We start from the raw sequence: 27,648 nt of genomic DNA on the forward strand, positions 1-27,648 counted from the left end.
AATCAAAGGAAGAAGATGCAATCAAGGAGGTTTTTGTATTTGATCATTCAATTCATGCTTAACAAGACAGACTGACTTCTCTTATATAGAGATTATACTTTCCTAGTTAGACTCAAATACAGAAAGAAGATAACTACTAAGGATACTTTCCTTGCTTGTTAGGACTCTTAAATATGGAAACTCTAAATACTAAGACTGGAAACTACGCTAATGTAGAAACCTGGTCGTCAGGCCCACTAATACTATGGCCGAGAAGTCCAAGAGGGAGATGGTCGCCATGAGACAGGAACACCTAAACTTATACCACTTGCATCAAGAAGCACCTTCAAGTCACGAGGGACGGAACCAGAATTTTCGTTGGAGGGGGGGCGAACTATTATAGTCATATCTAATTTAAGAAATTAATATAATAATTCAATTTAAACTTACCACTAAAAATATCAGTTAAGTCATAAAGATTAAACACAAATAAAAAAAATGACATGGGAGTAAAATATTAAAATCATCTATGATGAAACATTGGAGTAATGATCTTCTATGTAGTATTACGAGGGCGTATAGGTCTGAAATCTGACGGTCTTTTGGGATTAGAGTTTTCGGCAATAGGCAGATATGACTATGGTTGGTATTGATCGGGATGGTAGCGTTCACAAAGAAGTTATTACGAACAAAATCTCGCCTATATCCGATTGGACCGTATAACAATCAGATTGAAAGAAGAAAGGAGGATAACCATCCGGCCCTAGAGCCGCCTCAGTTTTAAGCCATTGAGTGGCCATGTCAATTTCCTCTCTACTTGGGATAGCAGAGAGAGCACTATATCGATCATTAGAAATAGAAGGATGAAAGAGATCCGTAATGACTTGCAAAGTGGAAGTATTTCTAGAGGTTGCAATACCTTGGAGATGGGTTGTGAAGTTCATAGATTTCACTCTCCTCCATTTTCTAGTCACCGTTGCTATCTCGAATGGAGTGGATTCTATTACTTCGGTTCCTATTAATAGCCAAAGAATGAAAATACTTAGTATTTTTGTCTCCTAAATTCACATAGTTGTTTCTAGATTTTTCTTTCCACATACTTTCTTGCATTCTAAATAACTCCTCTAATTTCTTATTGAGGGTCAGATATTTATCGTGTTTCATATTGTTCTGCAGAGTGTTTATTTATCCTAGTTGGTATAAGATTTAGAAATTTCCTCGGAATAGAAGAAACCCATCCCTGTATTATATGGTTCAGTTGAACCCTAAAGCTAAGCAGTTTTGGTTAAGTTTTTAAACCTTTAAGTTGTTTAATGTTTGGAGACATAATAGCTCTATTTGATCATTAAATTACATCAACAACTAATTCAATAAAGTATTTAAATTTTAGTTTTCTTTTCATTCTTATTCATGCGTCGTTAAGAATTCATAATTTTCAATGATAGTAAACCTCCTTTGGAACTTCTTCCAACAAGGTTATATCAATATATCAATTGCATATAGAAAAAAAGTGTTATTGCCAATGGAGATTCTTATAGAATTTGTTGTCCCTAAGCAATTTATAAGAACATCAAAAGTTTGTTAAAAACAAAGACTACCTAAGTCTGTTATTGCCAGTTCATTGGCTTATCAATTATCTGTAAATTAGATAGATAATTACAACAGTAACAACCTAATAAATCAAGGAATACAACTGAAATTCTGTAATATCTTTATCATCTCAAGGAGGAGCGAATTATCTCTAGCAGTGGGATAGAAAACTTCAGAATCATGTATAATTTTAATCCACAAATTAAAAAACTAAAAACTGAATCATAAAGATAAGAAGTTGGAAGATTGAATTAAATCAACCAAAAATAGTCTTTCCAAACCCTTGCATTATCTATGTATGGATCTAAACATGCTGGATTACTGCTATTCTTAGCAACACAATGAGTTATATAAACGTTGAATCGATGACTTTAAACATCACCCTCACTAATTCAAGTGGAAAGTAAAATATCTAAGCGGGAACTAAACCTAGAAAGGTAGAGGGTTTGAAGGTTTTGTTACCTTCCTGTGAAGCATATACCTTTTGATCTTTTGCATATTGTGGTAACATGGCTGGAGGTGCTGTTGTTTCGGGTGGACCAGTAAAAGATTATGGCGGGAAGGTCACCATGTTCGTGCTTATGACATGTCTCGTTGCAGCCACTGGTGGTCTCATATTTGGTTATGATCTTGGAATTTCAGGAGGGGTGACATCCATGGATGTTTTCCTACTCAAGTTCTTCCCATCTGTATACACAAAAATGCACAATGCAACAGGACATGAAAATCAATACTGTAAATTCAACAGCCAGTTGTTAACAAGCTTCACTTCTTCCCTCTACATTGCAGCTTTAGTCGCTTCCTTTTTCGCCTCGGCAACAACAAGAGTCTTCGGACGGAAAGTTTCCATGTTGGTAGGAGGAGTTATCTTCTTGGGTGGTGCTGCTCTAAATGGTGCAGCCACAAATGTCGCCATGCTCATAATTGGTCGAATATTACTTGGTGTTGGTATCGGTTATGCTAATCAGTCTGTCCCTGTCTATCTATCGGAGATGGCGCCAGCAAAACTCCGTGGAGCATTAAACATGGGATTTCAATTGGCAATCACAATCGGTATATTGATTGCAAATCTTGTGAACTACGGAACTAGCAAGATGAAAGGCGGATATGGTTGGAGATTGTCTTTAGCTCTTGCGGCTGTACCAGCTATCATCATGACTGTTGGTTCCATCTTCCTCCCTGATACCCCGAACTCTCTAATTGAAAGAGGACACCAAGAGAAGGCTAAGGTTATGTTAAAGAAAATCCGTGGAACAGAAGAAGTAGAGGAAGAATTTCAAGACCTTATTGAGGCAAGTGAAGCATCAAAGAAGGTGGAACATCCATGGAGGAACATATTGCAACCCATGTACAGACCACAACTTGTGATGTCCATTGCTATTCCGTTCTTCCAGCAGCTCACGGGTATCAATGTGATCATGTTTTACGCTCCCGTTCTCTTTAAGACATTGGGCTTTGGTGATGATGCATCTCTCATGTCGGCCGTTATTACTGGAATTGTGAACATGCTCGCCACCTTTGTTTCCATCTCCACTGTCGACAAGCTTGGTCGGAGAGCTTTGTTTCTTGAAGGTGGCATCCAGATGCTCATCTGCCAGGTAAATCCCTCTCTCCATCTCTTTATCTCTCTCATTCTCTCTCGCTCTCTGCCTAAATATATAATACATCCTAACATATTGCAATTATATTGTATTCCAGATTCTAGTAGGAGTCATCCTCGGGGAGAAATTCGGGGTAGCTGGTGTCGGATCCATGTCAAAATCCTCATCGTATCTGGTCTTGTTCTTGATTTGTACCTACGTGGCGGCATTCGCCTGGTCATGGGGACCATTGGGTTGGTTGGTACCCAGTGAGATCTTTCCCTTAGAGATCAGGTCAGCAGGACAAGCCATTAATGTATCGGTAAACATGCTCTTTACCTTTATCATTGCCCAGCTTTTCCTTTACATGCTTTGCCACATGAAGTTTGGTCTCTTCTTCTTCTTCGCGGGCTTTGTCTTCCTAATGACACTCTTCATTTACTTCTTCTTGCCCGAGACAAAGAATGTACCCATTGAAGAGATGAATAATGTCTGGAAGAAACATTGGTTTTGGGGAAAGTACATCCCAGAGGAAGCCATTATCGGTCACCGCCACTCTCAAACATGAAGTTTGCAGAATAGCAGTCGATCTTGAAGATAAATGATGTTATACTTGTTTGGGTAGTTCAATTGCTTACAATGATTCAATCCAAAGCTCACGTTATTGAGAATTTGCTAATGAAGGAGATAGTAGAATCTGTTTTTTTTATTTTCGGATTATGTCACTTCATTGTTGTAACTGAAAAAAAAAAGAGAACCGAAATTAGAAACAAAATTTCCTTCACTAACAATATTGTTATTAAGATTTTGTAGCTCTTCCATAACTCAATGACCCTACAACTAGGACTACTGCAACCATAAAAATTATATCTGCAATTACTGTCACTACTCAATGATAACAAGCGTACGAAGCTAATAGGGTACTGCGTCGAAGGTATAAGAAATTAGGTCTTATATATGCTGTTCTTGGACACTAATGACAATAATAAGAACTCAGCATTGAAAGTTGACAAGTTGCAATTTTCTGCTGAGTAGCATCCACAAAAGGAATTGGCAAACATATAACTACTCGTTGGAGTTCTTCAATTCCAAATACTTCAAAGCGAAAAAAAAACACAAGGACTCAAAATCCAGCTTCTTTTAACCTATCTATGAAACAAGAAAAGGGTCACAGATTCGAAATGAAAACATTAAGATCTAAGAAACTTTTAGGGTTTATACTACATAGTTGTTAAGCAAAGTTTTTATTTCAATTTGCAGACACATAGTTACTCTTAAAATAAGAAGTTTCAAATACAACTAAAGATTTAGAAACAATACAAGAACAAAGATTTAGAAGGAAAATCCAAAGGCACCCACAAAATTCCAGAAACCCAGAATTCACTCCTTGCAAGATTGAAAATAAAAAGTTTCAAATACAACTAAAGATCGGATACTTGAACACTGAAGAACAAAACCCTCACACTTGGTGAAGAAAGGGGAGAAAAAGGGTTAACATTTTTACCAGCAACAAGAGAGATCTGCGTGTCTCTATAACGATCAACAATGATATCAACAGTATCTTTAAACGTCTTATGATCAAGAAGCAAAGTTGTTATTAATGGAGTATGAATACTAAAGTTATAATTGAAGCTGGACCACTCATGGCTGCAGCAGTCTCACTGGATCAGAACTCTTTTGGGTTGTTATGTTAGTTGAGGCTGGATGGTTGTTTGTCCACTTGTATAGCATAGGATAATAATCACATTTGGTTGTTATTTGTGAGTTAGAGAATTTGTGATAGTCCCACATCGCTCACGAGAGTGTCCGGAGCCTGGGCTATAGGTGTATGCTCAAGCTTGGTAAGTGTCGAGGCCTTTTGGGGGAGTCCGTGGTGCTCTCGCCAAGAACAAAACCTCCTACCATTCGTGCGAGGGTGGTGGCGAAAGGGAGGACAATATCGGTAACTGCTGGGCTTGGGGCGTCACAGAATTTGTTAGAGTTTCTTATAATTTGTAACTAATCTATCTATATAAACACTTGTAATCAGTTCATTTGAACTTAATGAGAATTGATTTCACTATGGTATCAGAGCTAGACAATCTCTCACTCTCTCTCTAACTCTTCTTCTTCTTCTTGTTCTAGCAGCTATACTTGCTACTGCTAATATTTTGAGAGAGAATCCATGGTTTGCTGTCATAGGTGCCTCCCATCATATCACACCAGATGCTTCCACCATTATTCCTCCTTCTTCAATTGCTTATAATGGAAAAGAAACAATTTCAGCAACTAAGCTTAATTAAGGTTGATTACAACTAGAACTGGTAATTCTTCTTTTCGAAACAACAATCACACTTTCTCTCTCAAAAATATGTTAGTTGTTCCTCAAGCTTTTCAAAAGCTACTTTCTGTTAACAAATTTACAAAAGATAATCATTGTTCTTTAACATTTGATCATTTTCAATACTATGTGAAAGATTTAACGTCGAATCGGACTCTTTTCCAAGGGCCAGCTAAAGGAGGACTCTATCATATTCTAACTCAATAAATAATCTTTATGTACAAAACCCCAAATAAAGGCTTTCACTGCTCGACCAACATCAGCTGATCTTTGGCACAAAAGGCTGGGACATCCCTCTCTCCAAACTTTGCAAAAGTTAAAACATTTGTTTTCATCTACCTCACTTAAACCAATCTTCTGTTCTGATTGTCAATTAAGTAGAAGTAAGAAACTTTCTTTTCATTCTTCAACTACAGTAGCTTCTCTTCCCTTACAGTTGTTACATATTAATCTTTGAGGTCCTGCTCTTATTGCTTCTGTTATTGGATTTCAGTATTATGCTAATGTGATAGATGACTTTTCTAAATTTTGTTGGCTATTCCCTTACAAAACAAGTCTCACTTTACTTCTGCATTTACCACTTTTGTGAACACTATTGAGAATAAGTTAGGAAACAAGGTTAAAACCATTCATACTGATGGTGGTGGAGAATTTCTATCTACTCCACTCAAGGTTTTTCTTCAAGATAAAGGAATTTTACATCAATTTACATGTGCTCACACACCTGAACGGAATGGTGTAGCTGAGTCTAAGCATAGACATTTGATTGATCTCACTAAAACTTTCCTTATTCAATCTTCTCTTTCTAGTGGTTATCGGCCTGAGGCTCTTAATACTGCTAACTATATTGTGAATAGATTACCTACAAAGACTTTGGATTCTACTTCACCATTAGAGAAGCTATTATATTCTTCTCCATATTATGATTTTCGAAGAACCTTTGGATGTGCTTGCTATCCATGGCTAAGACCCTATGCCACTAATAAGCTTGAGCCAAGAAGCAAAGAGTGTATTTATTGGGTATGCTCAAAATCAGAAAGGATATAAATGTTTAGATCCTACTATAGGTAGAGTCTACTCTTCTAGACATGTGGTTTTCGATGAAGATCATTTTCCCTTAATGTCAGGCAGTTCACCTACCATTTCTTCTTCTTTCTCTCCTAATTCCTCTCCTAGAGCCTTCTTAGCTACCACCAAACACCCTATTTCAGAAGCACTAAGTGTTATTTATCTACCTCCTACACCAACTTGCTTCACCCAAGCCAATAAGGATCCTAAATGGAGAACTGCTATGGCTACTGAATTCAAGGCTCTTGAAGATCTTCATACTTGGTCCCTAGTCCCATCTTGTCCTGATCAGAACTTAGTTGGGTGTAAGTGGGTTTTTAAAATAATACAAAAGTCAGATGGTAGCGTTGAAAGATATAAAGCTCGATTGGTTGCTAAGGGATTTCATCAAAGAGAGGGCGTAGATTACTTAGAGACTTTTAATCCTGTAGCTAAGCCTACAACTGTTAGAGTTCTCCTCACTCTTGTTGTTCATTTTGATTGGCAAATAAAACAGCTAGATGTAAGTAATGCATTTCGCCATGGACAACTCAAAGAAGAGGTTTATATGGCTCAGCCTCCTGGATTTCAAGATAAGTCCAAACCCAATCACTTATGCAAATTACATAAGTACATTTATGGCTTGTATGAGAAATTGGTTGATTCTCTAATAGCTTTTGGCTTTCAAAAGTCATTTTCAGATACATCTTTGTTTATGTCTTCAAATAATGGGGTTCTTTTTCTATGTTGTAGTTTATGTGGATGATATTTTAGTCACTGAAAATTCCACTTCAACTTGTGATGAGCTTATAAGAAATCTAAGCTCCAAATTTGCAATGAAAGATCTGGGCAATCTTCATTATTTCTTAGGCATGAAAGTTCATAGAGATTCTTCTGCTTTATTTCTATCACAGACAAAGTATACATTGGATCTCCTCAAGAAAGCTCAAATGATAGATGCTAAACCATATTCATCTCCATTGTCTCATAGGTTCAAACTTATTCCCTCAGAAGGAAGTCCTCTTGAAGATCCAACACATTACAGAAGCCTAGTTGGAGCACTTTAATATCTCACATGGACCATACCAGATATTAGCTATGTTGTTAGCTTGGTTTGTCAATTCATGAGAAAACCCACTAATTCACATCTCTTGGCAGTCAAAAGAATTCTTAGATATCTAAAAAGCACAGTTGATTATGGTATTCATTTTACCAAGTCTTCTTCTATAGATCTCCATGGTTTTGCTGATGCTGATTAGGTTGGAAGCACCTCAGGTAGTAGATCAACTTCTGATTTTGTTCTTTATTTAGGAGAGAATCTCATTTCATGATCAGCTAAGAAGCAACCTACTGTCTCTAGATCCTTTACAAAAGCAGAGTATAGGTCCTTAGCTCAGACAACAGCTGAATCTCTTTAGGTATGTTATCTATTTCAAGATCTTCAATGCTTTCTCCCTTAACCACCAAAACTTTTGTGTGATAATGTCTCTGCTTTGGCTTTAGCATCGAACCCAATGTTTCACTCCAACATATATTCTAACCAAGGCTCTCCTTGGTCCTCGATTTAGTCTTCTGAGATCCAAGGTGAAGCTTTCTTCCATACCTTCAGCTTGAGGGAGGGTAGTGGAGTATTAATACTAAAGTTATAATTGAAGCTGGACCACTCATGGCTGCAACAGTCTCACTGGATCAGAACTCGTTTGGGTTGTTATGTTAGTTGAGGTTGGATGATTGTTTGTCCACTTTTATAGCGTAGGATAATAATCACATTTGGTTGTTATTTGTTGGTTAGAGTTTGTTATAATTTGTAACTAATCTCTCTATATATACACTTGTAATCAGTTCATTTGAACTTAATGAGAATAGATTTCACTAGTTATTGTTGGAATCGGAGCCAATTCTGGCTGGACCCGACTCGTCATACTCAAAAACTAAATGCGCCATTGCATTCGTCTCGTCGAGCTCTTAAACTTAAAGCCAAGAATCACTCAATTCTGATTCTGGATGAATGAGAAATTCAAGTTTAAAGTTTGGACAAAGATCGATCAAATTAAGAACTAAAGCATCAAACCGGACAAGTCAGATTGAGGGTAATTTGAGCGAAGCGAACATGTCCAGATTTGGACGGCTCGCGTTCACTCCGCGCAAATTGTCCAGATCTGACGGTCGCGCTCAAGATCCTTCGGGATCCTAGTGGGACGCCTCTAGAAGTGTTGGATCCGAGAGGATCCAACGGCTGGCGTTCCACCCGCGTCAGGCAGCAGGTGGGATATGCCCCAAGCTTTCATCTAATGGCCAGATATCTCATCTACTGAGCATGCTTCGGGATGCTTCTAGCTTGATCTAACGATGGGCGTTTTTTCTTTGATTTGAAGCTAGATCTGACGGTTGAAATCTCACCTGAAATTCCCAATTATATAACCAACTCTTTTCAAGAGTTGTGTCCCAAAAATCTAATGGTTTTGTCCCATAAATCAGGAGATATGTCCCAAATTTAAGTGCCTACTAAATTCCTATATGAACAACCAAAACCCACTTCACTTTTCATCCAATTCATTCTCTTCTTTTCTTCTCTTCTAAAAATCAGTATTCTGGTGTGTCTAGAATATAAATCTAATTTGGAAGTATTCTAGTATATCTAGAAATTTAAGAAAGAAGTCTCCGAGTGAATCTCTTTTATTTTCTTCTTCTCTTTTCCAAAAAATCGGTATTCTGCTGTGTCTGGAATACAGTTCTAGTTTTTAGAAATATTCTGGTGTGTCTGGAATTTTGAAGAGAGAAGTATACGAGTGTCTATAAGATCTATTCGCTTCAGTCTAAGAGCTCATATTATTTACGAAGGTTCGCCGTCTTTCGGAATATAGAAGTATCATCTTAAATTTTGAAAGGATAGTCGTTGTATCCCGAAGGCACACACCCTAACGATTGGTACTGTTACGGGGGTGTAAAATGTGTTAAGGAAAGGGAATTTATTCTGGCCTCGACTCCATTATCTTTTGTCTATCTCGGTTAATCCGAAAGAAGAATTACTGATAAAGTCGGTATTCGCTTATCGTTTATCTCTCTACAACTTAGAGAAAAGAATTTCCCTACTTCAACCCAGACCCTGTCTTAATCAAGACAAGACAGAGATAAAGTAAACTCAAATCATAACCAGAGGACCAACAGTTATATCTAACAAATGTGTTTGATAAAAGTCCAACGAAGGGAATATAAAGGATGGGTTTGAGTGAAAGAAAGTAAAAAACTGTAATACCCTGGTCTAGATAACTTGAGCTTCACCCTTGAATACCACATAAAGCACCAAAAAAGAATCTCCACAAAAGAATAGGGTGTTGTTGGAAAACGATTTCCAACTATAAATTAAATTGTCAAATCCACTATTCATCCGTCTAAAGTTATTTTTTAACTACTTTTATCATGTTTAACTCATATATTATCAATTACTGATAATACATTTAAAAAAATAATAATATTACATTACTAAATTTAAATTAGACTAACAAGTGAAACATGATACCACGTTTACTTAGATTACGAAAGCAAAATAGAAATCAACTACACTCTACATTGTCCGAAATACAACATAACAATTATAGAACTACTAACCGAAACGACTTTACTAATATGGTGGTAAGTCTGTTCCTCCGTGGCCACCTCCGTAGCTTCTTTTATCTACACCATTGTAGCCACCTTCATTGTCCCCAGTAGGGGTGGGAATCGGACGGGCTCGGACGGGCTCGGGCTCCAAAGTGCCGGGCTCGGGCGGATCGGGTTCGGATAAGCCGAGCCCGAGGTAGGGAGTCGGGCGGATGGGGCCGGGCGAAACACGCCATCTAAGGGTCCGTAGCCCGTCCGAGCCCGGCTGCCCGAGCGGGTCCCAACGGGCTCGGGACGGACGGGTTCGGGTTATTTTATTAAAAATATATAATTAAACCATCATTCTAATATAAAAAAACGAATATTAAATATGCTCATCATCATTCTAATATAAAAAAAAACATTATTAAACTAATTAACACCCTTTCTAATTTAAAAAAAAAATAAACAACTAATATCACAGTTACATTTCTTCTTCATTAAGCTACATATCAATCATCATCTTCAACTCATCAAAAAAATTTACATCTTCAACTAATATCACGGTTACAAACCCCTGTAATTAATGGATGAACTTGAACACCAAGTTTTCACAATAGTCTGATTTTGAACTAAAAAATTTACATCTCATTACTTAAAGCTTCCTGAAAACAACAAAAAAAACAACAGAATTAGATAACTTTCGAAAACCCTAATCAATGGTTAATCAAACTACACAAGAAAAAAAAAATCAGAAAAGAAGATCCAATCGAAAAAAAATACTACACATCATAAAATCATAAAATAAAATCATAAAAAGAAACAGGAAATAACAGTAACCATGAACCCTAATTAAGACAACTTCAAGAACACAAAAACCCTAACCCCCCAAAATTCTTTCCTTCATTTATAATCATACAAAAACCCTAAATCTTTTTCTTTATCCCCCAAATTTCCTTCCTTCAGAACCTACATATCACCATCATCACATCGAAAAAAAAATAACAACACACTATCATAAAATAAAATCATTCAAAGTTGAGTTCGAAGGCTTAACCGCGTCATTTGATCCGTAGATCATCGGCGTATACCACTGAACCGAACATTGAAAGATGATGGAGAATCTCATAGATAAAATCATAAGAAAATCTCATAGATAAGATCATAAGAAAATCATTCGAAGTTAGGTTTCGGTTCGGCTAGTTAGAGAAAGATGCAGAGAGAGAGAAAGGCAGAGAGAGATGTAGAGAGAGGGAGGCAGAGAGAGATGCAGAGAGAGGGAGGCGGAGAGAGAGAGGGAGGCAGAGAGAGAGGCAGGTTAGGTTAGGTTTAGGGTTTTAGTTTTTGGGGAAGGTTTTTATAATAGATGAAGGGCCAAGGTGTTTAGATCCAACGGCTGAGGCCTCTCAACCGTTGGATCTAAACAATTCACGCGGATCGGGGATGTAGGGTTGCCGGGTTTATTTTTTAATCGGGCTCGGGTAGCGGGCTGACACTATCGGGCTCGGACTCGGACGGGCTTTTCGGGTCGGGACTCGGATTTGAGAACCTGTTCGAGTCCCGACCCTATAAGCCCGAGCCATCGGGCCGGGTAAGCCCGGCTCGGGTTGGCTTCGGTCATCGGTCTCTCACGGTTCGGGCCGAACGGGCCGGATCGCGGGGTTTCGGACCATTTTCCCAGCCCTAGTCCCCAGTATAGCCACCTCCATCTCCACCATCGTAGTCACCTCCATTAGTTGAAAGTGTCTTGAATATGGGTCGATATTTAACGCGCTTTACGACCCCCCAACCCGCTTACATGGAAATGATAATTGTCTGTCGAAACCTTCGGTTTCGGAGCGGAATTTTGGATCCGTTAGCAAGGTTGATCTCCGAGGAAAAACTGGTATGCGAGACGGGACCCCTAGTCAGAGCTAGTATGTGAAGCATGGCTCCGTTGTATGTCGGTTATTTGTATTTAGGGTACATGGTGCTCTAGTTAGTTGGCGATCGATGTTACAATCGACAATTGTGCTATCTACGACAGAGGCCGAGTATATGGCTATGGCCGAGGGTGTGAAGGAAGCATTGTGGTTGTGGGGTCTTCTGGATGATTTAGGGATTAAGCAGGAGTGCGTAGATGTATGGTGTGATAGTCAAAGTGAGATCGACTTGGCGAAGAATTAGGTTCATCATGCTCGTACTAAGCATATCGATGTCAGGTATCACTTCGTACGAGATGTCGTAGAGGAAGGTGATGTTTCTCTCATGAAGGTTCACACAGATGATAATCCCGCGGGCATGTTGACTAAAGTGGTGACGTGTAGCAAATTTCAGCATTGCTTGGAATTGCTACAAATTGGCTCGTGTTAAGTTGCCCGAAGGGGCCTAATTGCGTCAAGGTAAACTTTATCTGAAGGGTTGGTAGAACTACGGTAGGCTTGATCCTATAAAAGGGTACATAGGCAGCCATGGTCATATGGTGCAGTCCGATGAAGTTAAAAGAAACAGATATATCTTACAAGAAGTATTCTGGTGTTCGTCCAAAATTTAAAGTGCATCGAATTGTGTACGAAGTGGAGAATTGTGAGAGGCGGCTTCAAATTGTATAGGCGGTTCTGGCTTGTGTTAGGCGTTTTAGTTGTGAGAGGCGGTTTTGGCTTGTGTTAGGCGGTTTAGGTTGGCTTTCACAATTTAGGGTCGGTTAATGCTTTAACCCGGTGGATATAATATATATATATATATATATATATATATATATATATAGAGGTTTTAGTGCTTGTAATAAATACACAACAAATATTCAACATAGAGTGAGAGCATGAGAGAGAGAGAGATAGTGGTTATTTTCTATACCGTACGTCTTGGGAAGAACTTGCGTGTTGTGTAAGTCGTTTTCATCTATACTTCAATAAAGTTTTCTGGGTCGCCCGAGGACGTAGGCTTTAAGCCGAACCTCGTTAATTTTGTTTGCATATTTAGTTTTTGGTTTAGCTTTTCGATTAATTTTCATAATCGGATCAATTTCTAGGATAAATTCGATAGCTTCCGCGAACGTTTAGTACTAACAATGTGTATTTCAGATTTAGAAAGAGAGAGTCGGTGAGGCGGTGTGTTAGTGGGATTAGGTTTAGTGGTTATATAAACTAAAAATGTGGAGATATCTGTTAAGGAATTCTCACTAATCTCTTGTGTAACTTGTTTGCTTATCATAGTGAAAATCACCGTGTTGTTGTCGCCATGTAGTAGGTTTCACCAACCAAACCATGTAAATATCTTTTGTATTAGGTGATTGTTTATTATTTCCTATTGCTTTCCCCGGATTACTTGATTCCGTTACAACACCATCTCCACCATCATAGCCACTTCCATCTCCAGCTCTACGTTGGTTGAAGGTATAGTAATTGCTATGACTATAATAGGATGACTAACAACCTATTCCATTATCTCTTTCTATTATTCTTTTGTCTCTTTGAAAATAAGGCATAAGCGGACTCGCCATCAGAATGACGCTATCAGAATGTCATTCTGATAAATCTTAACTAATTTGTAGCTAAGTCTTGATTAGGTCCTTTTAGGAATCGTAATTCGATTACGAGACTGACTTTAAAAGTCTTAATGAAAAGACTTGATTAAATCTAAAAAGGGTGGAAAAGTTTCTGAGCAATAGAAAAGAAGCAAAATTTCTCAAAAGCTATCTAGTCAATTTAGACGGAGTTCTGATCTTCACAGTAAAGAGGGATCAAGTGGAGAATTGGATCTGTATCTACTAAGCTAAAGGGTGGAGGTCAAGTTGATTGTTTCAGTGTCTCAACTAAAGGAGGTACATTTGGAGTTCTTGGTCTTCGTAGATGAGCAACCCAGCTTGGTTCAAGGGAAGCGAGTTAAGGTAATTCTAGCTTAACTATCTCATTATTTGTCTGTGCATGTGATTCTGAAAGTAAGTAACGTTAGACGTCAGAGATTCCGCTTAGAATTGATAGGGCATAACCCAACAGTGTCGTTAGAACCTCTTGCACGAGTTAATATTGGTCACTTTTGGACAAACATAAACAAATTGGGATTTGTTTAGATTATCATGAAAATTAGCTTCATGGTGAATTTCAGGACAGAGTTTCAGTACTATTGTAAAAGAGTTTCCGTTTTTGAAAAGGTTTCAAAAAATTTTGTTGTTGAAAATGGAATATAAAGGAAACATGGTTGGAAAGGGTTTCCAAAAGGTTTTTTAAATAACTTTGGAGAAGAGATTTTCAAAAATCTGATTTGAAAAAAAAAAATTTGAAACACTGTCTCGGGCTGTGGCCGAGACGTGTGTAGGACGTTTCTCGGGCCAGACTGAGACATGCCCTGGTAAGCAATTTACAAAAACATCTAAGTTTCTTAAAAACAAAGACCACCTAAATCTATTTTTCCAATTCATTGGCTTGTCAACTTATCTGTAAATTAGATAAGTTATTACAACAGAAATGAATTTCAATCTATCTTCTCACATCTATATTTAGCTAAAACAATGGTAACAGACCAAGGAAACAACTAAAGTTCTGTAGTTTCGGTATCATCTTAAAGAGTAAATTAAACTCCAACTGTAGGATATAGAAAATTTCAGAACCAATGTATATTTTAATCCACAAATCAAAAAACTAAAAACTGAATCATAAAGATAATAAGTTGGCAGATTGAATTAAATGAACCAAAAATAGTATCTCCCAATCCTCGCATGATCTAGGTATGGATCTAAAAATGCTGGATTAGGTGCTAATTTTAGCATAACAATGAGTTATATAAACGTTGAATTGATGACTTTAAACGTCACCCACACTAATTCAAGTGGAAAATAAAATATCTAAGTGGGAACTAAAGCTAGAAAAGTAGAGGGTTTGAAGGTTTTGTTACCTTTCTGTGAAACAGATACCTTTTGATCTTTTGCATTTTGTGATAACATGGCTGGGGGTGTTGTTGTTTCGGGTGGACCTGTAAAAGATTATGGAGGGAAGGTCACCATGTTCGTGCTCATGACATGTCTTGTTGCAGCCACTGGTGGTCTCATATTTGGTTATGATCTTGGAATTTCAGGAGGGGTGACATCCATGGATGTTTTCCTACTCAAGTTCTTCCCATCTGTATACATAAAAATGCACAATGCAACAGGACATGAAAATCAATACTGTAAATTCAACAGCCAGTTGTTAACAAGCTTCACTTCTTCCCTCTACATTGCAGCTTTAGTCGCTTCCTTTTTTGCCTCGGCAACAACAAGAATCTTCGGCCGGAAAGTTTCCATGTTGGTAGGAGGAGTCATCTTCTTGGGTGGTGCTGCTCTAAATGGTGCAGCCACCAATGTCGCCATGCTCATAATCGGTCGGATACTACTTGGTGTTGGTATTGGATATGCTAATCAGTCTGTCCCTGTCTATCTTTCAGAGATGGCACCCACAAAACTTCGTGGAGCACTAAACATGGGATTTCAATTGGCAATCACAATTGGTATATTGATTGCAAATCTTGTGAACTACGGAACGAGCAAGATGAAAGGCGGATATGGTTGGAGATTGTCTTTAGCTCTTGCCGCTGTACCAGCAATCATCATGACTGTTGGTTCAATTTTCCTCCCCGACACCCCGAACTCCCTAATTGAAAGAGGGCACCAAGAGAAGGCTAAGGTTATGCTAAAGAAAATCCGTGGAACAGAAGAAGTAGAGGAAGAATTTCAAGACCTTATTGAGGCAAGTGAAGCATCAAAGAAGGTGGAACATCCATGGAGGAATATATTGCAACCCAAGTACAGACCACAGCTTGTGATGTCAATTGCTATTCCGTTCTTCCAGCAGCTCACTGGTATCAATGTGATCATGTTCTACGCTCCCGTTCTCTTTAAGACATTGGGCTTTGGTGATGATGCATCTCTCATGTCGGCCGTTATTACTGGAATTGTAAACATGCTCGCCACCTTTGTTTCTATCTCCACTGTCGACAAGCTTGGCCGGAGAGCTTTGTTTCTTGAAGGTGGCATTCAGATGCTCATCTGTCAAGTAAATCTCTCTCCATCTTTCTCTTAGTCTCTATCTCTCTCTCACCCTCTCACTCCTCTGTCTAAATATATAATACATCCTAACGAAATGGATTTATATTGTATTGCAGATTCTTGTAGGAGTCATCCTCGGGGAGAAATTCGGGGTAGCTGGTGTCGGATCCATGTCGAAGTCCTCATCGTATCTAGTCTTGTTCTTGATCTGTACCTATGTGGCGGCATTTGCCTGGTCATGGGGACCATTGGGTTGGTTGGTACCCAGTGAGATCTTTCCGTTAGAGATCAGGTCAGCAGGACAAGCCATTAATGTATCAGTAAACATGCTCTTTACCTTTATCATTGCCCAGCTTTTCCTATACATGCTTTGCCACATGAAGTTTGGTCTCTTCTTCTTCTTCGCCGGCTTTGTCTTCCTAATGACACTCTTCATTTACTTCTTCTTGCCTGAGACAAAGAATGTACCCATTGAAGAGATGAATAATGTATGGAAGAAGCATTGGTTCTGGGGAAAGTACATCCCAGAGGAAGCCATTATCGGTCACCGCCACTCTCAAACATGAAGGTTGCAGAATACTAGTCGATCATGAAGATAAATTATGTTATACTTCAACTGCTTTCAATCCATAGCTCAAGTTATTGAGAATTTGGTAATGAAAGAGATAGTAGAATCTGTTTTTTTTTTTTCATTTTCGGTTTAGCTCACTTCATTGTTGTAACTGAAAGAAAAAACAGAGAACAGAAATCAGAAACAAAATTTCCTTCACTGACAATATTGTTATTAAGATTTTTCTAGCTCTTCCATAACTCAATGACCCTACAACTTGGACCACTGCAACCATAAAAAGTTAGAAATTATATCCGCAATAATATCAGGCTTACAAAGCGAATAGTGCACTCCATCAAGACAGAAGTAAACAAAAAGGCATGTTGTTGGTAATTTGAGGACAAAGAACTAGAGCATAGGATTGAACTTAACAAAAGAGATAAAGTTTAACTTAGCGAAATAAAGGGGCCAAAAGGAATCTAGTTCAAAAGTAGGGGGCATAAGTTTGGACGAGACGTGGTGGGTGTTGAGCTAAGGAAGCGGCCGCTCTAGCTGGTACAAACTTACGCTAAATCTTCACATGAAATTTACAAGGAATCAAAATCTGACCCCTGGCTGAAGCCAGGGACTGCCCCACCCTGGCTCCGCCCTTGTCTGTGCCTCCTTCTTGAAGGAACAAGGTTCTCGCACCTTAGAGCTACAAGGTAGAAAAGAAGTCAAATTAAATGTAGAATTTTTGGGTTTATAGTCCAAAAAACGGGTTCTAATAGTAGATATAATCCCCTCTAATCCTATAAAGGGTTTTAAAACCAAAAAAATAATATAAATGGATATCTAGTCCATTTGGTCTCATCTAGAGAGAAAACACAAATCTCTAGAATAAATATTATTTCATAATCCCTAATCTAACCTTTCCATATTTTATAACTGATTTATCTTCGAAATCTATGCATATCTTTTTCCATATTTATCTACCATATTTCTCTCCAATCTTGTTTCTATTCAAAGTAAGGATATCTTCATTATTATCTCCCATATTTCTCTCCAATCATGTTTCTATTCAAAGTAAGGATATCTTCATTATTTTCAGTAACGGAAACTCTTTATTTGATCTCTCTAAAAAAGATTTAGTTGACAAACCTCCATTAAACTCAGAAAATCTTCTTCTTCTACATTATATTGCTGTCCAAATTCATCATTTATCAGGTTTAATACTTTCGAAATCTTTATAAACACCATTGTTAATATCTAATATTTCTTCTTATAACTAAAACCCTAATTATTTCGCTCTATTATAAAACGTATCAGATTTATGATACATATCTATAAGATCTGTTTGCTAATTCATTAACTTTGAATGTATGATGTTTATTTTCTCTCTCTAAAATTTTCATAACTGTTTAAGATCTGTATGTTTATTCCTTATTCAATGATTCCTTCAAAGTTAGTATGTTATGTTTGCATCCAGTGATAATATCATATTTCTTTAGATCTATGTTTAATCTTCTGTTGTTTCTGATATTTCGTGAGATCAGATTATCAATCATCAATCGAATGTTTGATGTTTATTTTCTTTCTCTCTCTTAAAATTTCATTTATGCTTTTGATCTTGATGTTTAATCCTTCAACTCGAGTTTGACATTATTGCAATCAATCATCATAGCAGATATCTTTAGATTTGTAGTTTAAGCTTAATGATATTCTCATTTTTTCTTCAGATCTGGTTTTCAATCCGTACGGATTTATGAAACATTTGTTCTTTCGTACGGTTACTCATAACAGAATTTACAGTACATGTACTGTATCGTAAATTACCACAATTTATAGTAAATTATAGGTAATTTATAGAACATTACCCGTGCTTTAACACCAAAACAGTACTCATTTCATTAGTAGAAATACTTCGCTTTACTATCAAATCTCGTGTACTTTGCAATAAAGTATATATAATTTACGTATATCTTCATGTTCTTACCATTATGTATATAATTTACGTATAAGTGCACATAAATTATGTATTATTTATTTACCATTACGTGTACTTTTCACCCACAACAGTAGCCTTGATAAGTTTACCAAACTACTCAAAACCTTCAAATGTTGTCAAAATTTGAAAAACATTGTATATAATTTACGAAACTGTACATGTAGTTTATAATACAATATATGATTTTTTTTCTTTAATGTATGTGTATTTATGTGTGTAGGTTTGATATACCAGATGAAATTTCAAAGAGAATCATCAAATCAAAGTGAGTCAACGAAACTAATGGAGAGTACATGGATGGGCACCATTTTTGAACCAAAGAAGATTTTGTACTTTTTTTTTTGTAACAGAATGTAAATGATGAATGTAAAAGAAATTATGTGTAATTTATTAAACAAGACCCACATACATTTGATAAATTATGTTGTATACTTGACAAATGACGGTTTCTCGTCATAAATAATACATAATTTACGTATTTGTTTCATAATTTGTATTCTATGTGTATTTATGTATGAGTAAAAACGAAAACATATGTTGCTTTAATGTTCCCAGAAAAATATACTATTTCCAAAACTGAAAGTTAAGTGAGAGAAAGTGATATATATGTTTTGTATATTAACCCCCAAATCACGTTAAATTGATCCTAGAAAATATACTATTTCCAAATCTGCAAGTTAAGTGAGAGAAAATTGATTTGAATCGAAAAAAATTTACATAGTAAGAGAGAGAAAATTGATTTGGTTTCCAAATCTGTAAAGAGAGAGAAAATTGATTTGGTTACGATTTTTGTTGTGAATTGATTTGGAAATAGATTTGCTTTCCAAAACGGTTAGAACATAGAGATAAATCAATTTCTGATTTATACGTTAGTTGCTTTAAATCCCCTAAATCACGCCCACATTAGAAACATTCCAAATTCACTATGGAAAATTAAAAATCACGTGATTTTTGTAGGAGGGACATGGATGGTAGTTCTCTCATAAAGAATGGGTTATTATGTCCATAATGTAAAAGGACTAAATATCCATGTTTTGAGAAGATTGGATCATAAACCTTTTTTGAATATTATTTTGGTCTATATACCCACGAACCCTTAAATGTAATATGTAAGAGGCAGTTTCAATTGGTAGAGGCGGTTTCAATTGGGTTCTAAATTGAAGAGGCAGTTTCAATTTAGAAAACTAAATAGGCAGTTTCTAAATTCTACTACTTGAAGTAGCTGGATAAAACACCTATATAAAGGATACGTTTGTGCTTGTAACAATACAACACAACAACTCAATACAACAATTCAATTGTGAGCTAGAGAGAGAGCAATTGTGAGAGAAATTTATTCATTGTTTTTAGCGGTGTTTAATTTCTCGGTCGTCGAAGATCTAGTATAGAAGGTTAAATTTCTATACGGTACCGTCCATGGACGAACTTGCGGGTTGTGTGAGTCGTCTTCATCTATCCTTCAATAAAGTTTTTTGGTTGCCCGAGGACGTAGGCTTTAAGCCAAACCTCGTTAATTTTGTTTACATATTTAATTTTTGGCTTAGCTTTTCAATTAATTTTCATAGTCGGATCAATTTCAAGGACAAGTTTGATAGCTTCCGCGAACTTTTAGTACTAACAATTGGTACTAGAGCCTTGTTGAGATTGAACGAAGAGAAGGTGGGATCGAGAAGTGGTACGGTCAAATCAAGGAAAGATGAGATAGAGAAGTTCAATGGGAAAAATGAGTTTTCTTATTGGCGGATGCAGATGAAGAATCTGCTAATTTCACAAAATTACACAAGAGGTTGACGGGAAAGAAACGAGGAGATATGTCAGATGAGGATTGGGAAGAGTTAGATCTCGAAGCACGGGCAACCATTATGTTATGTCTTGAGAGGGACGTGGCGTTCCTAGTAGACGGAGAAACAACGGCGGCGAGTGTGTGGTTAAAGCTAAAAAGAAATTTCATGACTAAAACTTTAACGAATCGGGTCTACTTAAAATCCAAATTATTCACGTGTAGAATGGAAGAGGGTTCTTCTATATATTCAGGAATATGTGAACAGGTTTGACAAAACTATCTCAGATTTGAAGGATATTGATGTTCAGGTTGAGGATGAGGACCAAGCCCTCATATTGTTACTTTCATTGCCTAAATCCTATGAGAACCTTGTTCACACTTTGATGCTTGTTGGTGATATTCTAAGCATGGAAGAGACGAGAAATTTATTATTAGCGGAAGACCTTCATAAGGTTGCTACTAGCAGTATGACGTCAGGTGGAGTAGACAAGGATCAAGCACAAGGGTTATTTGCAACAAGGGGAAGGAGTAATGAAAGAGGAAAGGGAAAGGGCGGAAAATCTAGAGGTTCTTTCAAGAAAACGTGTTTTAGTTGTTGTGAGTTTGGCTACTGTAAAGCGGAATGTCTAAAGAGAAAGTTGAAACAAAAGAACGAAGGCTACAAGGAGAAACAAGAGATGCAAGAGGCGGGATATGTGTCAGAAGACCCTGACGAATGTTTCTTGGTGACAGAGGTGTCTGAGAATATCTCCGATAAGTGGATGCTTGATTCAGGGGCGTCACACCATATGTGTCCAAATAGGAAGTGGTTTACTACCTATAGGAGTATAGATGGTGGTACAGTTATAATGGGTAATGATAATATATGTAAAACTGTGGGACTCGGAACAATACGTATCAAGATGCACGATGGAGTGGTAAGAACATTGACGGACGTAAGACACATACCCGATTTGCGGAAAAATCTAATTTCCCTCGGTGTGTTAGAGCGGAACGACTGTAAGATAATTATAGAAAATAGCTCCATAAAAGTCGTTAAGGGGTCTTTGGTGGCGATGAGAGGTACTCGTTACGGTAATTTATACAAACTTTTGTGGACAAAAATTATGGGAGATGTAGCAGTAGGAATCAGTGGAAAGGGATCCAATGGCTTGTACGAGGCTTTGGCATATGCGCCTTAGGCATATGTCGGAAAAGGGTCTATCTTTAATGGGCAGGAAAGGCTTGTTGAAGGACATGAAGAAGTCTTGGATGGAGTTTTGTGAGCATTGTTTGTTCGGGAAGGCACACAGGGTAACGTTATCTTCAAGCAAGCAAAGGAGCAAAGAGGTATTAGACTACGTACATACCGATGTCTGGGGACCGGCAAAGTTAGCTTCCAAGGGTGGTTCCAGATATTTTGTTACGTTCATTGATGATCATTCGAGATTTTTCTGGCTTTATTTTTTGAAGCATAATAATGAGATATTCAACACATTCCTGGTGTGGAAAGCAATGGTTGAGAACAAAACTGGTCGATAGCTGAAGACGTTAAGATCGGATAATGGGACCGAGTACACGGATGGGGCATTCAAGGAGTTTTGTAATCAGGAAGGCATTGTGAGGCACTGGACAGTAGTAAACACACCTCAGCAGAATGGAGTCGCAGAGAGATTGAACCGTACACTACTTGAGAAGGCTAGATGTATGCGCTCCAATTCGAGATTAGGCGTAGAATGGTGGGCAGAATCTGTTGCTACAGCATTTTATATTGTGAACAGGTCTCCACATTCTTCTTTAGATGGCGGCATACCTTACGAGGTATGGTAAGGTGAACATGCAGATTACGGGAGACTTAGGGTTTTCGGTTGTACGACCTATTACCACGTCAAAGGTAACAAACTTGATAATAGAGCAAAGAAGACAATTTTCTTGGATATGCTACAAGAGTCAAGGGTTATCGATTATGGTGTACGGAACACAAGAAGTTTGTAATCAGCAGAGATGCGGTGTTTGATGAGTCATCTATTGTAGCTATGACGAAAGCTACGGTGTCTAGTTGTGGTGATGTTGGGTCTACTAAAGCTCAAGTAGTAGAAGTAGGAGCCGAAAAGCAACTGGTTTCTAGGAATCATGATCAGGTGGAGTAACAGGATAGTACTCCGGATGAGGAAATTGATGAACACAATCATGAGGAGGTTCAAAGAGAAGGTACATAAGTTTTACAACAACAACAGCAAGATGTTTCGGTACACACTAGGCCGAAACGATTATATAAGTCGGTACAAGGGTTAGGATCAGACAAACCTCTTAGGCATTACGGGCAGGCAAATGTGGTTGAATATGCACTCTCGGTGGAAGACGACGAGCCGGTCACTTTCAAACAAGCTATTACCACAGAGGAAAGAGAGATTTGGTTGGTTGCTATGCAAGAAGAGATAGAGTCTCTTCACAAGAACAAGACATGGGAGATTGTCCCATTGCCCGAAGGTAAGTTTGTTATTGGTTGTAAATGGGTGTACAAGAAGAAATAGGATTCTTCCGAGATCAAGGGTACAAGGTATAAGGCAAGACTAGTGGCCCACGGTTATGCACAGAAAGAAGGGGTCGACTACAATGAGATTTTCTTCCCGGCCGTGAAACATACTTCTATTCGGGTGCTATTGAGTATTGTTGCTCACAGTGATCTTGAGCTGGAACAACTCGATGTTAAAACCGCCTTCTTGCACGGAGATCTGGAAGAAGAAATTTATATGGCTCAACCTGAGGGATACAAGGTTGAGGCTAATTAAAGAAAATCAAGTATGTCGTTTGAGGAAGTCTCTTTACAGATTGAAACAATCCCCTCGCCATTGGTACAAACGATTTGATTTTTTCATGCTAAAGCATGGTTTTCGCAGAAGTGACTATGATTGTTGTGTATACATAAAGAAGCTTCGTGAAGGTGACTTTATTTATCTCCTTTTGTATGTGGATGACATGTTTATTTCTTCTAGAAGCATGGTGGAGATAGATAAGTTGAAATCTCAACTCATTCAGGAGTTTGAGATGAAAGACATGGGCACTGCAAAGAAGATATTGGGAATGGAGATTAAGAAAGAGCGGTCAAGTAAGAAACTGTACTTGAGTCATAAAGGTTACATCGAACGAGTAGTTTCTCGATTCGGGATGCAGAATGCGAAGGCGGTGTCAACACCTTTGGCACCACATTTCAGGCTCTCGGGAAAACAATCTCCTACAACTACGGTGAAGAAGGATCATATGGATCGTGTACCGTATGCTAGTGCAGTTGGCAGTTTGATGTGCACTATGGTTTGTACTCGTCTAGATATTTCACAGGCGGTCAGTGTGGTTAGTAGGTTTATGGAAAACCCGGGGAAGACACATTGGGAAGCTGTGAAGTGGGTCTTGAGGTACTTGAAGGGTACCGTCGATACGGGTTTGTGCTTTGGTGGAGACACATGTCAGGTAAGCGGTTATGTTAACTCAGATTATGCTGGCGTTATCTACTACGGAGGCCGAGTATATGGCTATGGCAGAGGGTGTGAAGGAAGCATTGTGGTTGTGGGGTCTTCTGGATGATCTAGGAATTAAGCAGGAGTGCGTAAATGTATGGTGTGATAGTTAAAGTGCTATCCACTTGGCGAAGAATCAGGTTCATCATGCTCGTACTAAGCATATCGATCTCTGGTATTACTTCGTACGAGATGTCATAGAGGAAGGAAATGTTTCTCTCATAAAAGTTCACACAGATGAGAATCCCGCAGACATGTTGACTAAAGTGATGACGTGTAGCAAGTTTCAGCATTGCCTGGAATTGTTACAAATCGGCTCGTGTTAAGTTGCCCAAAGGGGCGTAACGACGACAAGGTAAACTTTATGTGAAGGGTTGGTAGAACTACGGTAGGCTTAATCCTATAAAAGGGTACGTAGGCAGCCATGGTCATATGGTGCAGTCGGATGAAGTTACAAGAAGCAGATATATCTTACAAGGAGTATCCTGGTGTTCGTCCAAAATTTGAAGTGTATCAAATTGTGTACGAGGTGGAGAATTGTAAGAGGCGATTTCAATTGGTAGAGGCGGTTTCAATTGGGTTCTAAATTGAAGAGGCGGTTTCAATTTAGAAAACTAAATAGACAGTTTCTAACTTCTACTACTTGAAGTTAGTGGATAAAACACCTATATATAGGATATGCTTGTGCTTGTAACAATACAACACAAAAACTCAATACAACAATTCAATTGTGAGCTAGAGAGAGAGCAATTGTGAGAGAAATTTTATTCATTGTTTTTAGCGGTGTTTAATTTCTTGGTCGTCGAAGATCTAGTATAGAAGGTTTAATTTCTATACGGTACCGTCTTGGGACGAACTTGCGGGTTGTGTGAGTCATCTTCATCTATCCTTCAATAAAGTTTTCTTGGTTTCCCGACGACGTAGGCTTTAAGCCAAACCTCGTTAATTCTGTTTACATATTTAGTTTTTGGCTTAGTTTTTCGATTAATTTTCATAGTCGGATCAATTTCAAAGATAGGTTTGATAGCTTCCCCGAACTTTTAGTACTAACATAATAAGTATATTTTTTTTTATTTTGTTTGTAATATATAATATATACTTACAATGTCTATCTCATTGGTACCACTCTGATTCCGATTCTCAATTTGCCGGACACATCCTCGAAATTTTGAAATAGAAGTAGAGATTGTTTGAAAGAAAGTTTTTAAAGACTTATCTGATCTACATACTCCACCAGAATTTTTCATCTCTTCCTTATAAATTTTAGCAATACGAACCCATAATTGATCTTTGGTTTGATTGGTACCCACTATTGAATGTTGAGATGCCGCAAGAAACGTCGTACATAAGACCATATCATCAGTATTTGAGAAAGCTTGTTTGCGACTTACATTGTTGTTTTTTGCCATATCTTTTTGAGTATTGAGATGTTAAGATAGAATTATTGAATAGTATGAAGTTGAATGTTTTGTAAAAATTATAAAGAGTTGTGAAGGCATGTATTTATTGACCTGGTGAAAGCTGTAATTTTATGTGTTGAATAGAGATAAAGTGTATAAGTAGGTAAGGAATTTGTAAGACTATAAGACATAAGGAGACGTTTTTCTTAAAGAATGTAATTTTATGTGTTGAATAGAGATAAACTGTGTAACCGGGTAAGGAATCTATAAGACATTGGGAGACATTTTTATTAAAGAGTGTAATTTTATGTGTTGAATAGAGATAAAGTTTGTAAGTGAGTAAGGAATCTGTAAGACTGTAAGACATTGGGAGACGTTTTTCTTGAAGAGTGTAATTTTATGTGTTAAATAGAGATAAAGTGAATAAGTGGGTAAGGAATCTGTAAGACTGTATGACATTGGGAGACAATTTTCTTGAAGAGTGAAATTTTATATGTTGAATAGAGATAAAGTGTGTAAGTGGGTACGGAAATCTGTAAGACTGTAAGACATTGGGAGACATTTTTCTTGAAGAGTATAATTTTATTTCTTTAAAATCAATCACAACTTGTAGAGTAAATCACATACTTCTTCAACACCTTATTTGCAGTAAAACAATGTAATCTTACCCAGGCTCATCAAGTTACCATAGGCTAGGATTCCAAATAAGAAAAATTGGAAAACCAACAAAATATGGCCGCATTTATGATCATCAATGACGACGTGAGAAGACATCATTTATTGGATGAAGATGATGAATCACGTTATAAGGGTTCAGTTCCTGGACATATAACGATTAATCGTGAAAGAGAAAAAGGGTACGACCAAATCTGGAACGATTATTTCTCATAAATTTGATATTTCAATGATGTTTAGTTCCGTAGATGTTTTAGAATGGGGAGGAATCTCTTCCTATGGATAAAGTCTGCAGTCGAAGTGCATGACCCGGAATTTGTACAAATAAGTGATGCAGCAAAGAAACTTGGATTTATCTCCTTTATAAAAAATGACAGCTTCTATGCGGATGTTAGCATATGGAATGGCAACAGATGGAACAAATGATTATGTAAGAATTGGTGAATCAACGGCGACAAAATATTTTAAAAGATTTTGTCGTGCAATAATTGAAATTTTTGGTACTGAATACCTGAGAACTCCTAATGCTAATGATATTGCAAGGCTCTTGCAAAAAAGAGAAGAAAGAGGTTTTGCTGGCATGTTGGAGAGTCTTAATTGCATGCATTGGGTTTGGGAAAATTGTCATGCGGCTTGGGCATGACAATACACTAGACCTAGTGCACATCCAACTATAATTTTAGAGGAAGTTGCCTCTTACGACCTCTGAATATGGCATGCATATTTTGGAATACTGGGTTGTAACAATGACATTAATGTACTACAGTCTTCTAATTTATTTGCAGATTTAGCAGAAGGTAAAACTCCCTTCATAAAATATAATATAATGGTAAAAGAATATAATACAGGATATTATCTTGCTGATGGTATATATCCAAAATGGTCGACTCTTGTTCAAACTATCTCTCAGCCTCAAGGTTTGAAGAAACAACATTTTGCAATGATGCAAGAAGCATGTCGCAAAGATATTAACGTGCATTTGGAGTTCTTCGATTTCGATTCGGTATTATTAAGTATCCGACGCGTTATTGGGATAAAATGTGCTCCAAGATATAAAAATATTAAGGGTATAAATAAAAATATTTAAGGTAGTTTTTTCTAATATTTTAGTAAAATGTTTAATTTCAGTTTTATTATAATTTAATTAAGTAATTGAAATTTTTATGGGACCAAGCACAAAAAAAAAAAAACACCAAGGGTTAAAATAAAAATTTAAAAAAAAGAGCTAAAATTGAATAAGGGAACAAAAAGGGGACCAAAAATAGATCAAACCCACCCCTGGCCCACCTTCTGACCATTTTGGTGAGAGAGACATGGGAAATCTTTGGTGATCTCTCGTGTCGTTGGGTGGTGGAGGCACTGGAGATCACCAAATTTAGGCGATCTCCAGTGCCATTGGGGGGAGGGGGATGCTCTTATACTATAGGGTTGGAGATTTATTAGAGAAGTGAGGAACGACTCTAATGGCTTAAGAAATGGTTGGAAGCCTTGGGTCTCCATGCAATCCATTTTCTCTTGCAAACATTTATTTCTCTCTTCAATAACCTTACTTTCTTTATCATCTTTCTCTTTTCAGAAGTTAAGAGCAAGCAGTTGCAGTGAGAAATCAAAAATTGTATATTCTTCGTTCTCAGCAGAACTGTTGAGGCATCACTCAAGAAGA

The 27,648-nt window shown here is 37.5% G+C and overlaps 2 protein-coding genes and 1 pseudogene across 3 annotated transcripts; all 3 read left to right on the forward strand.

Annotated features, from left to right (window-relative positions):
• Nucleotides 1-1,971: 1,971 nt before the first annotated feature.
• Nucleotides 1,972-3,883, forward strand: LOC147548291 (sugar transport protein MST6-like). The gene is made up of 2 exons (XM_086672241.1): nt 1,972-3,167; nt 3,268-3,883. Exons 1-2 carry the CDS (start codon nt 2,079-2,081, stop codon nt 3,715-3,717), a joined length of 1,539 nt encoding a protein of 512 aa, XP_086528367.1. The 5' UTR covers nt 1,972-2,078; the 3' UTR covers nt 3,718-3,883.
• A 9,360-nt stretch (nt 3,884-13,243) lies between these two features.
• LOC147548292 (sugar transport protein MST6-like) lies at nt 13,244-16,872 on the forward strand. 2 transcript variants are annotated; one of them, XM_086672214.1, is made up of 3 exons: nt 13,244-13,963; nt 14,983-16,103; nt 16,213-16,872. In XM_086672214.1, exons 2-3 carry the CDS (start codon nt 15,015-15,017, stop codon nt 16,660-16,662), a joined length of 1,539 nt encoding a protein of 512 aa, XP_086528340.1. In that variant the 5' UTR covers nt 13,244-13,963; nt 14,983-15,014; the 3' UTR covers nt 16,663-16,872. The 2 variants fall into 2 exon arrangements, with proteins under 2 accessions (XP_086528340.1, XP_086528339.1); XM_086672213.1 differs by having other exon boundaries at nt 13,331-14,294; nt 14,392-16,103.
• A 9,170-nt stretch (nt 16,873-26,042) lies between these two features.
• LOC147548293 (uncharacterized) lies at nt 26,043-27,041 on the forward strand (annotated as a pseudogene).
• The last annotated feature ends 607 nt before the right edge of the window (nt 27,042-27,648 follow it).

This window comes from Eschscholzia californica, unplaced genomic scaffold (genome assembly GCF_041429995.1).
Source record: "Eschscholzia californica isolate CP2 unplaced genomic scaffold, dmEscCali1.0.p SCAF_3, whole genome shotgun sequence".
In the NCBI taxonomy this organism is placed as follows: Eukaryota; Viridiplantae; Streptophyta; class Magnoliopsida; order Ranunculales; family Papaveraceae; genus Eschscholzia; species Eschscholzia californica.